The 14,754-nt window shown below is 31.8% G+C and overlaps 1 protein-coding gene and 1 long non-coding RNA gene across 5 annotated transcripts; one reads left to right on the forward strand and one right to left on the reverse strand.

Moving 5' to 3' along the window:
• On the reverse strand, positions 272-9,682 carry LOC109848206. 4 transcript variants are annotated; one of them, XR_002248733.1, is made up of 6 exons: positions 9,554-9,682; positions 3,954-4,067; positions 2,967-2,993; positions 1,566-1,634; positions 780-1,188; positions 272-702 (listed from the first exon to the last, which is right to left on the reverse strand). It is a non-coding gene; the product is annotated as an uncharacterized LOC109848206 (long non-coding RNA). The 4 variants fall into 4 exon arrangements; XR_002248730.1 differs by having other exon boundaries at positions 780-1,195; XR_002248731.1 differs by lacking the exon at positions 9,554-9,682 and adding an exon at positions 9,471-9,539 and having other exon boundaries at positions 780-1,195.
• Positions 813-2,356, forward strand: LOC109848205 (transcription factor MYB36-like). Its single transcript, XM_020417589.1, has 3 exons — positions 813-996; positions 1,082-1,211; positions 1,540-2,356. The coding sequence occupies exons 1-3, from the start codon at positions 861-863 to the stop codon at positions 2,105-2,107; spliced, it is 834 nt and encodes a 277-aa protein (XP_020273178.1). The 5' UTR covers positions 813-860; the 3' UTR covers positions 2,108-2,356.

Consider the following 14,754-nt stretch of genomic DNA (forward strand, 5'->3'; position numbering starts at 1 on the left):
ATATATATATATATATATATATATTATACATTATACATATATTATACATAAAAAATAAAAAAATTACTATTCCGAACAGGGCCAGGGCCAGCGGACTTTTTGGACAGCCCTAGGTAGAGGGGAGTACTGTAGTCGTGATGCTGATAAGCCCTTTTATTAGGTCAATGGTTCGAATCCGGGTAGGTCGGATTTTTTTCCCTCCTCTTTTTTTCCCCTTCCTTCTTTTTCACTCATTCTTCTTTTGTACTATTTCATCTTGAACTGCTAGAAGAAATTGAAAATCGCAGCGCATAACAAACCCCACATTTCTCTTTGGTTACATACAAACTTCAATTTTACCAAGCCCTCAATCGTTTTTAGCCCTACATCATGCGTATCATTGCCGATAACTTCCTGTGCCGCTCACAACTCTAGTCCTTAGAATTTTCACCGACTTTGTGGAGACGGTAAATATCTTTTTTAACTCCTGCCCACATCCTCATTTAGACAAAGCCGTACCGTAAAAAGTTTTCTTCCATTTGTATGTCCGGAGACAGAACCAAATAAAATACCAATCGCCCTCCCTCACATGCATGCCAAGCTTTGGGAGATGAGGTAGTCCTCAGATAGCTCCCCGCTCAGGGAATCTCATGACTCATTAGCCTTGATGAGCTTGCAGAGGGCCCCATTTGGCAACAATCCCTTTCAATTGCCTTTTGAACTCTGAAACATATAAACAAACCATAGAGAGACATTAGTTAAGCAGCACAACAGTCCAAAGTTATAACACAAAGTCTTACTTGCGTTTGTTACATAAATAGAGCAAGCTGCCAAGAGTTTGCAGGTGCATCTGAAGGAGGGAGGGAGAGAGAGCGAGAGAGATGGGAAGGGCTCCGTGCTGCGACAAGTCAAAGGTGAAGAAAGGGCCTTGGTCCCCTGAAGAGGACACCAAGCTCAAGGAGTTCATAGAGAAAAACGGCACTGGGGGTAATTGGATCGCACTCCCGCAAAAAGCTGGTATACATACGAGAATTATACGCCTGATTCTATGTTCAACGTAGGCTTTTCTTGTCGAGTTGAGTAATGGTATCATTTTCTGCAGGGCTAAAGAGATGCGGGAAGAGCTGCAGGCTGAGATGGCTCAACTATCTAAGACCAAACATCAAGCATGGAGACTTCTCTGAGGATGAAGACAGGATCATCTGCACACTGTTTGCTACAATTGGAAGCAGGTCAGCCATCACAACAAATTAAAACAACCCTTTTTTTTCATATACTATCTATAATAGAGTTTGTATGCATAAACTAACCGTTTAGATTAAGAATTAGCACTACTCGTAGAAATTTTTGAGGTCCGCTGTACGAATCATATTTCTTATGAATAATGTTCTTCCATTCAGTTCTATTATGGGGGCAGCTCCTCCCTTAAGTATGGTCAAAATTTCTAAATTACTTCTCACATATGCATGTATTAATTTCTCACACTATGAAAACAACAGCCAGCACAAAACTTCATCAGATCCCTACGAAATTAATGACATATAAATATTTTTAATGCAGGTGGTCTATCATAGCAGCACAATTACCAGGGAGGACCGATAACGATATCAAGAATTACTGGAACACTAAGCTGAAGAAGAAGCTCTTAGGAATTCCTGCATCACAGAGAAAATCAAATCAACAGATCAAGCAGCAGCAGCAGCAACAACAACAATTTGTTTTCTCATCTTCTACTAACAAAAATATTGCCAACTCATCATCATTGACATCTCATCATCTCTTCGATGCCCATGATCTCTCTCATCAGTATCAGACAGAGGATCAAAGGAGCAATCTCCTAGTTTTTGGAGGGCAGGATCAGAGCTCCAGCTCCTCTGATGGATTAGAGGAGAGTGGCTTTGAGAATAATTACATTTATGGTGGATTTGATGGCATGAACAACCCTCTGCTCTGTAATCAAGAACCTTCTTGGATAGATTTGGGTGGTAATTATGGAGAGATTAAGCATGCGATTAGCCTTAATGACGGTTATACTAGCCTCCTTCAAGAACCAAGCAGCGCAAACATCAGCTTCAAAACCCAAGAAAGAGACATGTATTCCCACAACTTCAACATACATTGGTCTTGATTTCTGTCTGTCTTTTTTTATTTATTTTTGTAGCCTTTAAGCATTGAATTTGATGAAGATTGTAAGTGTGGTTTGTAGATTAAATCTAAAAAAGTACAGAGTTCGAGCTTTATTTAATTAAGAATCTACAATTTTGGCATCTGGTTTTGAACTGCGATTCTTCGCTTGGCACTAATAAGTTGCAGCGCAGAATATGTGTCGTGACGTTCATTTTTTTAAGTTCGTCATGTTACTTGTGAAGGGAGATTCTCATAACTTGGAAGTTTTCAAATATCAGCATAATTGTGTGTTTTTTTAATCATTTTCACTGTGTAATCTCAGTGAACAAGAGACTGCAGAGTTGTCTCGTTACTATTAGTTTTGTCATTTTTCTGCAGCAAATCCCCAGAAGGAGAAGACGAGAAGAAAAGGGGCGGTCTTGGTACGCAAAAGACAAATGTCATACACTTGATTATTCTCCAATGATGGATTCTTTTAGGTCAAACAAAAGTTCCAATTAACTTTTTAGTGGAGAAGTTATTAATGATGTTTAAGGGATAAGATCAGTAGTCTCTTAAAATCATGAGGGTTGAAACTTACGTTATCGACAGAAATTTCAAATGGCTTGATCATCTCTTTTGTGCACACGACCACATTTCTTTAGGTTTTACAGTATCCAAAGTAAGCAACAATAAGAAGATTAAGATTCTTTGAAATGTTGTGACATTCGAAAAGAAAAGGGAAGCATCAAAACATTTCTCATTTTGATTCTACAGGTTCAAGTAAACAACAGATGAAGATTAGGATTCTCTAAGGCGTTGCGTTTCAAATTTATGGGAGAAAAGAAAATCTACTTTTCATGTGAAAACATTAGACTCACCGGCCAATCATACTTGTTTTGTTAATCCTGCAAAAACAAGAAATGAATACTAGTTAGAAAATTATATGAAAATAGAAAAAAGTAGATGAAGAATTACAAGCTAACTTGTTCCAAGAGAAAACTGTTTTTTGATCATGAAACTCCCCCCTTGGAGGAGAATTAAACAGTTGGGGTTCATACAAGGACAACCTTTCAAAAGATCAATAAATCAATCAAATTACCATCATAAAACACAAATTAATCAACTGATTATGTATTTGCTCAGCCTGCTTTTTTTTAACTTCTTTATTGTCTTTCTTTTATTTGTTTGCATCTGGCAATTAGGCATCTTGTTAGCTTGACTCAGCAAGTTGTTTAGGATTAATCTCCGCAGAACTGCATGCTAGGAATAAAAAATTGACTTCATGCAAGAACCAAAATTTTAATAGCAAATCACTATTTAGAGAAGCATATACCTCATTATGCAATTTAAAATGCAACTAACGTACAAATCTACCATCCATGGACTCACGCACTTCTTGTTCCATAAAACCAGATTAATTACTATCGTGGAAGAGCTTAGAAGTAACCTTGTGTGTTTGTCACAAAAAATATAGGTAACCACATTTTTAAAATATGTACTAACATTTAAATTAGGCTAATCATAGATGGCAAGTCTATATCAATATGATGAGGTTTGATGCCATTTCAGTTTCATTGGTTATCGGGTACAAGGGCATCTGGACAAGAACATGTGGCATATGTTCATGCACACTTAACTGTTGAACTAGGATATTATTGTTTTGTCCTATCTATCTAAACTTCATCAACTTTCTATAATAACTCATATTTCCCTTAATCAAGTTACAAATATCATTATTAAATTATAATATCTGCATTTAACTAACTTATTTTCAAGGCCACCCTACTTCTTGAGAACTCTAAAGTAATAATAAAATAAATAAAAATGAAAATTATTGCAAATTTGGGCAAGAGTTAGGTGCATACTCATGAGGTCCCTTAGCCAGAACATATATTATTAATAGAGATCAAGGAACTTAGATCTCTTCTTGATTTGGACATCAATTGAAATATGCAGATCACTTGATCCACTTGAAAATCCTGAAGATACTAAAATGAATTAGCAAAATATAGAAAATATGCGATAACCGAAAGAAAATGCAGAAAAGATTAACAGGAGTTCAAATTTGAACCGTTGATACAAAAACACATTCATCTCTGCTAGAAATGTTGGCCAAGAATATAAGGCATTTAGGAAAAAAGAATGAGGCCAGTGTTTATCTAATTTGGCAGAAACCACCAATCATATTGGATTGTGGAAAACATCCTCTGAAATTTGACATATGATGAGGGGATTCTGTGCAAAACCTAAAGTAGAACAGGAGGGTTTCCTGCCAATATGAGTGTCAAAGGACCCTACCAATATACCAAAATTCCCAAGTTGATGTAAATGTTGAGGTTTATAATTTTATACTTTGACATGTCCCCACAGGTTGAGCTCCCTTCTACATGATGAATCTTGAACTCATACATCGGTATAAAAAATTCACTTTAAATTCGTGGCTAGTAAGATTCGAACTTGGAGCGCTTTGATACCATTCAAAGGACCCTACCCATACACCAAAACTTCAAAACTGTGAGGGTTGAGGTCTGTAATTATATACTCTAACAATGAGATATGTGGAGTACTTTTTTGCCTAGCCAATAGAGCAAGGGTTTTTTTTTTAACCATACCTCGATAAGTCAGGGATTTACTGCAAAGTAGCCTACTAGTATTACCTAGTTTATATCATTGGTACATAAATATGCATGCATATAATGCATAATGTTAGGGGTTGGCTGTTCAGGATTCATTTCAGACAGATACAACCAAGTTATATATCTCCCGTTGGCTAAACTATCAATAAGCATAGCACTAGCAAATTGCATATAATATGTAACATTATGAAATTAGTAAAGGAAAGATTCAAAGAGAAACACGGTCTCTAGCAATGTCTTAATAAATGGATTGGTGTATATAAAACTATTCATGGAGTCATTGATGTAAACAGTGAAATAGATTGATGGTCAGTTGTATCGATGGGATAGAGTTGATTTGTCATGGAATCTTCAATACAACAAACATGATAGGACCACTTGATTAATATAAGCCATTTGTCCGTTACCAACTAAGATACACTGTCATCACTTGCATTGACTCTTATAGAGGGGCAAAAATAAAAAATAAAAAAAAGAGGAAAAGAGAAGAAAAGAAAACAAAACAAAAGGAAAAAAAAACAGATGGGCTCTCCTAGTGACATGTGTTACCCAAAGTTTGTATATTTATTTATTCAACGCAAGAAAGATTTTGAGCATGAATATGATGCAAACTCCAATCTGCCCATAACTACAGAGTGAGGTTGTGCCCTCTAATACTTGGATGTTCTTGAAAAATAACAGGGCCAACAAAAGAAAATAAGAACACACAGATCAACCACAGAAAATTGTACACGAGAACAGTGCTTGCATGTTCTTGAAAAATAACAGGGCAAAAAAAAAAAAAAAAAAAATTGAAAAAAAAAAGGGAAAAAAAAAAAAAAAAAAAGAAGACAGATCATCCACAGAAGCTGTCACAAGTACAAGCAAACTAAACAAAGGGCAAGTGTTAAGATACACACTATACTTCAAAATGCCAGCTCTGGAGTATGTATGCTCCTTGATCTACAAGCAGCTGTTAAATTTAAGACAGGTATGTACATAAAAAAAGAAAGGGCTAATTGCAGATAGACCCCTGTAGTTTTATTGTTGCAGATAACCCCCTGTGTGAACTTTTTGTGACTCTTAACTCTTTTTCTCAAAGAAAAGAGTTTTTACCCCAGGACAAGTAGACCTCCTGAAGGTAAAAGAGCCAAGAACGTGGACTCAAGTTTGCTGAAGCATCAATCATTTATTAGTTTGTCCAGTGAAATCATTGCTTGTCAATCTAACACACACACACACACACACGGCCTTAGCATCCATCTCTTGGCTAAGTGAAACTAGGGCCTCGTAAAGTTGAAAAATATTGCAGTCATATGTGATGCTAACCCTATCTCAGTTTCCCACCAAAGAAAAAGAAGGAGAGGAAAAGAAAAATATGATATTGAATATTGATGTATGTGACCATAGATGCCTTTTGAACATAGGCAGTAGGCATACTAGCATGGTTAATGGAGATGCTAGGTTCTGATAAAGATGTCCTGTTGACTTCTATTATGGCTGACTCAGATGATGTGATGTTCGTAGAATCGTTGCAATGCAAATCTTACCATATCGTCTAGAGAGAAGGAAGTATATCATATAATATTATCATGTATATTTTACACGCAACATCATTCATGAGATGTATCACATGATATTATCATATATTCATTTTACATGCAAGATAAAAAAATTACTTGGTGATTATGTGAAACGATCTGTTGTAGAAGCCTTAAATTCTCAAGGTTCAGCAATATCAAACTCTAATGAGACAAGTTATCCTGGTGATTTAGACATCAATGCCTAAACGCAAGGATTTCATTTAATCAACTCAAAAATCAAACTCTATCTGTTGTCCTAGTAGCCAATCAAGATCAACATGTCCATATGAACTTGAGAAGCTCCCTCTACTACGGAGCTTTTCCTGACTCTTACAACAGGGACTTTGAACTAAACAACCATTCATATACAAGGATGGGTCAAATTATCAACATCACGAGGATTTAACTTTTCCAAGAATTCCAATGTTATAGAAAATTATCATTTTGAACCATCAAAGAATCAAGATTTTTATACAACCTGAATTTGTCAAATATAATTCATATAACGAAAGAACACAGGGTTACAGATGAAAGATTAACTAAATAAACTTATCTTCTATTTATATAGGTAGTCTTCCACTAGCAATTAATGTGAAAAACATCCCCTTTATAAAGAAAACAGAAGTCAAATGCCTTGTACTATCTTTGAACATGTGTGCAAGTGGTAGAAGATGCAAAACTACAGCACTTAAAAATATGCACAAGGACAGAAAGATTAAACAAACAAGAGGAGGATAACATTAAAACTTAAGAAAAGATATTTCCATTAAACACCCATATTTGCACCCTCTAACACAAGAGTGAAGGTTAGCATAAGATTATTGTCCAAGATTTTGTGCGGTGAAAGTTCAAGTTGGCTTGTCAGATCTAGCATGTGATTTGGTCTGAATGTTTTTTGCTGCTCAATATTATATAGATCGAGATTGGATCAATTCACAAAAAATCAAGTTCGTTTTGTATTAACGAGCACTCTCAGCATAATGTTTGTTCAGTTAAATGATTCAATTTAAAGTTACTTTCTAGTTTCTCAGGGAACTTCATAAATAACAATATCTTAGGAATTATTTTCATATATGCATTGATAAAGCATATTCAATATTTTCAGAATGAGTAATAATTTCAAAAATTTCCATGTTATAAAAGATGCATTGATAAAGCATATTCAATATTTTCAGAATGAGTAATAATTTCAAAAATTTCCATGTTATAAAAGAAAACTTGTAGAATAAAATGAGTAATAATTTCAAAAATTTCCATGTTATAAAAGAAAACTTGTAGAATAAAGTAAATTACAAACAAAACATTTATCCAAAATGTTGATGATTTGTTATTCATTTCATAGAAATATGGGTAAGTTGGAAAGCGGATTCAAACCATGTACCTGTTCACAACATGTACACTAAAGCATAGGTTGAAAGCATTTATCCCATATTTGTTCTTCTATAAGAGTAGTACTGTAATACACTAAAGCTATCTACACATGGTGAATAAAATAAATATTAGCATAAGTTGAAAGCAAGTTCAAATAAAAAATACATGTTCACATCCTTAAGTTTCTAAACGAAAAGGAGATATATACGTGTTTAAGTAATCAAGCCTACAAGAGTGTTCAGTTTAATGTAGTGACATGAACCACCCTTTCATTGGACATGTCCCATTTTAAGGCCTCTAATTTATTTGATATATGGAATGATCATCATCATGGTTAAGCTCTCGGCGTATATAGATCATAATATCATCCATCAGTTCAGTGCAAAGAAGTTTTTTTTGCCTCATCAATGATAAAGAATATCGAAATTTTCACAGTGCAACGCTGCAATTGTACGTTTAGCATCTACCCTCGGATAATTAGATATAGAAAATTCATCATACATTGCAAAATTCATAGATATAAATCTTTATGCATATTCCCAAAAACATTACTTCTTCTAGTTTGAGTTTCACATGATGAAGCTCCCAAAATCTACACTTATTACACTTATTTTGAATCCAGAGATATTTGGTGGATTGCACCTCATAGTAAGTAAATTATTACCTTACTTCCTCTTCATCTAAATAACACTTCCTTATTGTGGCCTTATCCAATCTACTTCTTCAACCAATTACCATTTCTGTAATCTTCGTAAATAGAGTTGTTAAAAAGTGGATTGATCAGAATGTATTGTGCATCTCCACTAAGTAAGCTTGATGGATCTGAACCCTCTAAATTAGGGTGATAAAATCCCATCATACATTGCAAAATTCATAGATATAAATCTTTATGCATATTCCCAAAAACATTACTTCTTCTAGTTTGAGTTTCCACTCCATCAACTGTTTCAACTCCCAAAATCTACACTTATTTTGAATCCAGAGATATTTGGTGGATTGCACCTCATAGTAAGTAAATTATTACCTTAATTCCTCTTCATCTAAATAACACTTCCTTATTGTGGCCTTATCCAATCTACTTCTTCAACCAATTGTCATTTCTGTAATCTTCGTAAATAGAGCTGTTAAAATTTTCAGATTTTTCACCTCCACTCCATCACAAAATCAAAAGGTGTTGAGCAGGACCAATTTCTACAAAATTTAACCGCAACTACAACAAAAATGCTCTAGATGTGATAAAGTCAATGGAAAAAAGGGGAACTTCAAAGGAAAAAGAAATTCAACAGTAATGGATACGGATGTCCTAAAAATTACTCATTGCAACTATTCCTCATATTACATTAACTTGCACATTCCAAACATTGGAGAAAATTTTTAATCACAACCACAATCAGACATCTCAGATAAAGCAATTTGCTGGTTGAAATTTCTCGTCTCATCAAAATATTGCAGAGAAAAAGGAATACCCTTGGAGAATTGATTCCATAAGTTAAACCCTTTGCATTAATTTAATAATTGACCTTCAAATCTCTAACACTCCCAGTTCCTAAAATAATCACAGAACCGCACACCATCAGGAGAAAAAGAAAAAGGGTTTTATACAGGAATTTGTCATTTTGTTATACTAAAAATATTGTTTTTTTGACTGGATTATACTAAAAATATCATTTAAATGAAACACGATGTCTCTGCTTCACCCTACAAAATTGTTCATTGAAAAAAGCAAGAGCCCTCCATATTTAAATTTCCCCCAATTTCAACGTTGCGATAACCAATTTAATGAAATAAAATGAAAACGAAAGAAGAATTATACCTGTATCCTGATTTAGGGCAGCGAAAACACCATAAATAAAAAAAAAAAGGTAAAATTTCGTAGAACAATAATACACGAGTCACCTAAAAAAATTTGGACCATTTCTCGATTTGTGCGTGTCATCCTTGCGCAGGGGCCATGCTAATCTTCTCTGTATCGTTCCAATTTTATCGGATGTCTCCGAAGAGACGACGTGAGATAGCAAAAGCAAGTATAACAAGGCACAAAAACTAAGTAGATTTGTCGATGTGGGATTATTCAAGCACCAGCCCACCTTGGGCCTTATTATTGATGGGCTGAAAGTTTGCCCATCGCTAAATATTGTAATAGCCTACCTACAATTTGGGCTAGGCCCAAGGATATAGTCGGAACACAGAGCCATCTGACCAAAAAAGTCATATCCACGCTCTTTTGCCTCTCCATTATCCAAGTTCATACTGCGGGCAAGTGAATTACATAATATAATATAATATAATATAATGACATCGATTCTAATTAACGTCGACAGTTAAACAATAATATGATTTTTTTGCCCTTTCAGATTTATAATATGATTACTCTTAGAAGAGTATGAATTATATAGATCCAATTTAAGACGACTTTACTTTACCTCATTTCACTGTGGATAATTATCGTCAGCTATTAAAAACGTATATATATCGTAGTTTCCTAAATTCACACTATTCATACTATATATAGATATTGTTTGATACAGAGAGACGAAGATAGGAATATGAATATTTATATATCTAAAATGATCAAACATTTGAAATTATTTTAATCCAACATTAATTAGGAGATTCGAAGTCGTTTTGACAGCTCTGAACTCGGGTTTTAGATGTGCGGATTTAAAACTTTCTTCGTTGTTTAGATAACATTTGTATCCTTAGCCTATATATATATTTCTTAGCCTTAGAATATGAATGTTTCTCTTATATCAATTAACTAGTTTTTACACACGTGCAATGCACGTGATTTAATACCATGATTAAGTATTTTTGGCAGTTTGTGCTCATTTTTTTCTTTAAACTCTTACATCCCGATTATTTTTTTATGTTTGTTTAAATGGGATACACCCAATTTAAATTTTCATGTTGATATTTGAATTGACAAAAAACAAATATAATTTAAAAATAATTTAAATTTTCATATTATTTTTGACCGATATGAGACTAAGCTTTATTTGAGAAATTATAGCATTGCAAAGTAAAAAAATATTAAAATAGTGTTATACAAGGAAGGTGAATATTTAAAACCAATATGGCAAAATGATTGATTTAAAGTATGTTAAAACGATGCAAAAGAGAATATGAAGTTTATTCCTAATCATTGATAGACTTCATAAAAAATATAAATTAAAGATTAATGCTAACTCTAGTATACTTTTATATGATAAAAACATCCACATAAGAATATAAAAGTACTGAAAAAAATTCATGAAACTCCCTTCTAAAGATTCCTAATTTCACTCAAAATAATTAAACTATTCTATAAAATATTCATAAAATATTGTTTTTATTTCTTCTATTTTATTTTTTATTGAGTTAAGATCAATCCTTCTTTAGGTTTATCATTTATCATTTCTCGGATAATTCTAGAGTATTGTCTTCATCATCTACATCAATTGTGACATCAGGCTAATTTTATATTTTTTATGCTATTATCTTTCCTAGGCTCGTTAATTTTTTATCATCTCATTTAACTTTACAAAGAAGTCAAATGTACTTATGATGTTCAACACAAACTGCTCAAAATATAGACTTTTATTTTTTTTCTATTTCAATGAGAATAAATATTAATTTCATATATATAAAATTTTTTGTATTCCTAATTTATTACTTAAATAAATTAGAAGCTATCTCTTTATTTTCCTCTAAAATGAATTCTTCTGATGTGCATCCAATAATAATTTTTGTTATTTCAATAATATTACCTTTGCTCTATCCCTGTTATTTTTCATAAAGATCTAAACTAAATACCTACATTATTTATTACCAGTTTCTCTTAGATTATAATATTAATATTTAATTTGAAGAACACAGTATGAAATTTATGAATACTTACTAAAATTTATTACTTAAATAAATTAGAAGCTATCTCTTTATTTTCCTCTAAAATGAATTCTTCTGATGTGCATACAATAAGAATTTCTGTTATTTCAATAATATTACATTTGCTCTATCCCTGTTATTTTTCATAAAGATCTAAACTAAATACCTGCATTATTCATTACCAATTTCTCTTAGATTATAATATTAATATTTAATTTGAAGAACACAGTATGGAATTTATGAATACTTACTAATTTTTCTTATGTCTTCCATGGAGATTTTTCTTTGATTAGGATAAAGTTATTAAATTATTTTTTAATGTAACTCATTCAGTGCTTCATTAATAGATATGTCTTATGTTAATGCCAATTCAAGTGATTCATTGACGTTTTCTGAATTTTAGATTTATTTCCATCACTTTCCCATTTGCAATGGAAATAACTCAATTCTTTTAAAGTTATCTCTAAATATTCTAATAGTTTCTCCATATGTAATTCCTTGTATTCTTTTACCCTATAAATATTATTAACGTCAAAGATTAAAGTTTCTAAATTAAAATCAATTAATGCTAAGGTATAATATTATAGTGTTTTATCATTTCTATGGATTTAAACATCTATCAATTAATGTTACGAATGTATTTTGGCTACCCCAACTTATTACTAAAATTATATGAAATTACTTTAATTTATATAGTGCCGATAATTTTTAATCTATAATATTTTTAAAAATTTTATCCATTAACCGGATGTTTTTAATCAATTCTTATTGTTTTTGTTTACCAGTATCAACTTAGACTATTCTTAGATGCTGAAAATGGATAGTAAATCCCTAAATTAGAAATTTTAATATATATATATATGAAAAATACCAAACAATTACACTTTTCTTTGCCAAGTTTTAAAATTTTAGCCCATTTTTGTGGTTTTGAACTTTGAGGGTGTGATTTATAATTTTTAAAATTTTGAAAGAGTTTTTAAAAAAATTTACTTTTAAGTTTGGTAGTTGTAAATTCTATGTTTCATGTGTTGGTGGTAATTTTTTAAATGTTAGTATATTTCTTGTAACTCTAAAATTTTGAGGGTGTCTTTTGCAATTATTAAAACTATAGATTAATTTTGAAAAATATTAAATTTCAGCGGTCTACCAATCGACGAATTTGATGTGTGCTAGTTAAAATTTTTGAAAATTTAGAGTTTTTTTTACGATTTTTAAATTTTGAAGGAGTTTTTTAAAAATTTTGAGGTTAATTTTGGCAAATTTTAATTTTTTAGGTGTCCAAGGGTAATATCTTGAATTCATCTTATTTTATTTATAAATTTTAGAATTTTAGGGTGGTTTTTTATAATTTGAACTTTTGAAGGTGTTTCTATAATTTTTGAGATATTGAGGGTGTTAATTAAAAAATTTAAATTTAAATGTCAAAAAATTTAGCTGTATCATGGTAATATCTTGAATTCATCTGTGTTGTTTGTAAGTTTTAAAATTTTAGAATTTTAATGTGCTTGTTTGTAATTTAAACTTTTGAGGGTGTTTCTATAATTTTTGAGACATTGAGGTGTTAACTGTAAATTTTAAATTCTTTGCAAACTGATGTTAATTTTTTAATTTTTTATTTTTTATTTTAAGTTTTGAGACATTTGGATGAGTTTTATAATTTTGAACTTTTTAGGGTCTTTTCTGCAATTTTAAAACTTTTTATGGTTTTTTTACAATACTTCATGTATTATAATATGTTATCTACTTGTAATTTCTTTATCTTAACAAACTAATATCATTTTTATGTTTTATATATTTTATTAATATTTTAGTTTTTTTAAATTGTTAAGCTAAACATGGTTCACATAGGATTAGGATAAGATATGATTATGATTAGGATAGATTAAGATATAAATAAAATATTCAAAATAGTGAAGGGTAATACTGACCATTGAAAATTAAAATTTGATTATAGATAAGGTAGTTCAAACTATAAAGGGGCATATTTGTTTAAAAAAGATTTTCCGAACTCGTGCTTTTAAAGGGAGTATGATTATATGGGTTCATGTACGTTTTCCTTTCATAGGGTTTATATTTCCATCTATTAACCTTGAAGGGCATGCATATAGTTTTTCCTTTTCTCTTCACATCTATATCTGTAAAATTGTAAATGAATACGAATATGGTAAATAATATTATATAAAATACCTATCTGGTCTATTTACAATATTTGCGTACCGAAGAAGATTAATGGACAAATTATGATAAACGACAATTACGGTTGCAACATGTACTGAAGAAGCAAGACACGAGGTAGGTTTGCTTTTACTTTCTTTTGTTAGCATCTTTACACAAGTGAGCTGTCCTCAAATACACAATACTTTCTATATCAAGCTAAACTTAGTTCAAAAAAGCGGCGTAACGGACAATTATGCTAGCTGTAATGCCAACAGGGGGACATTGGATTTTCTCTTAAATATCCTTGATATTTTGTGGAAGCAATTAATCTTCATAAAAAGCATAAAAGCAAGAAAAATAAAGAGAAAGAGTACGAAAACATGGATAACATCCTACCTAATTATCCAATTTGGGTCGGGTTGAAGATAGATCCATACCAAGTCAAGCTTATTGAAGATCAAGATTGCTTGGGTAACATTTAGTTTAGGTGTTATATTATGTGTGTTGGTACTTTAAGCTCAATATAATATGCACACACATTTTATTGGTTTCTTTATATATATATATATATATATATATATATCTATATATATATATATATATATGTATATATATATATATATATATATATACATACATATATGTATATACATATGTGTGTGTACATATATTCAACGATATACACATAAATACATGATTTATGTATATTACATTACATTACATTCACGATATACACGATATACACATGAATACATGATTCCTGTATATATACATTACATTACATTCACGATATACACATAAATACATGATTCCTGTATATTTAATATATACATTGTTGACATATGAGTAATATGTAGGGACTTAATTGTAAGTTGTATTTTGTAGGGCCTATATAAGCCCAAGAGATCTCATAATAAGATTTAGGGTTTTCTCATATATTTCAACTTGGTATCAGAGCCTCCACCAAAAACCTTAAAGGCGCACGTCTCCGCCCCCACCCACCCGCTGGCACCCCACCCACCCCCCCTTGCAGCCCCACCCACCCACGCAGCCCCACCACCATCCAAGCAGCACCC

Source organism: Asparagus officinalis, chromosome 7, assembly GCF_001876935.1.
Source record: "Asparagus officinalis chromosome 7, Aspof.V1, whole genome shotgun sequence".
In the NCBI taxonomy this organism is placed as follows: domain Eukaryota; kingdom Viridiplantae; phylum Streptophyta; class Magnoliopsida; order Asparagales; family Asparagaceae; genus Asparagus; species Asparagus officinalis.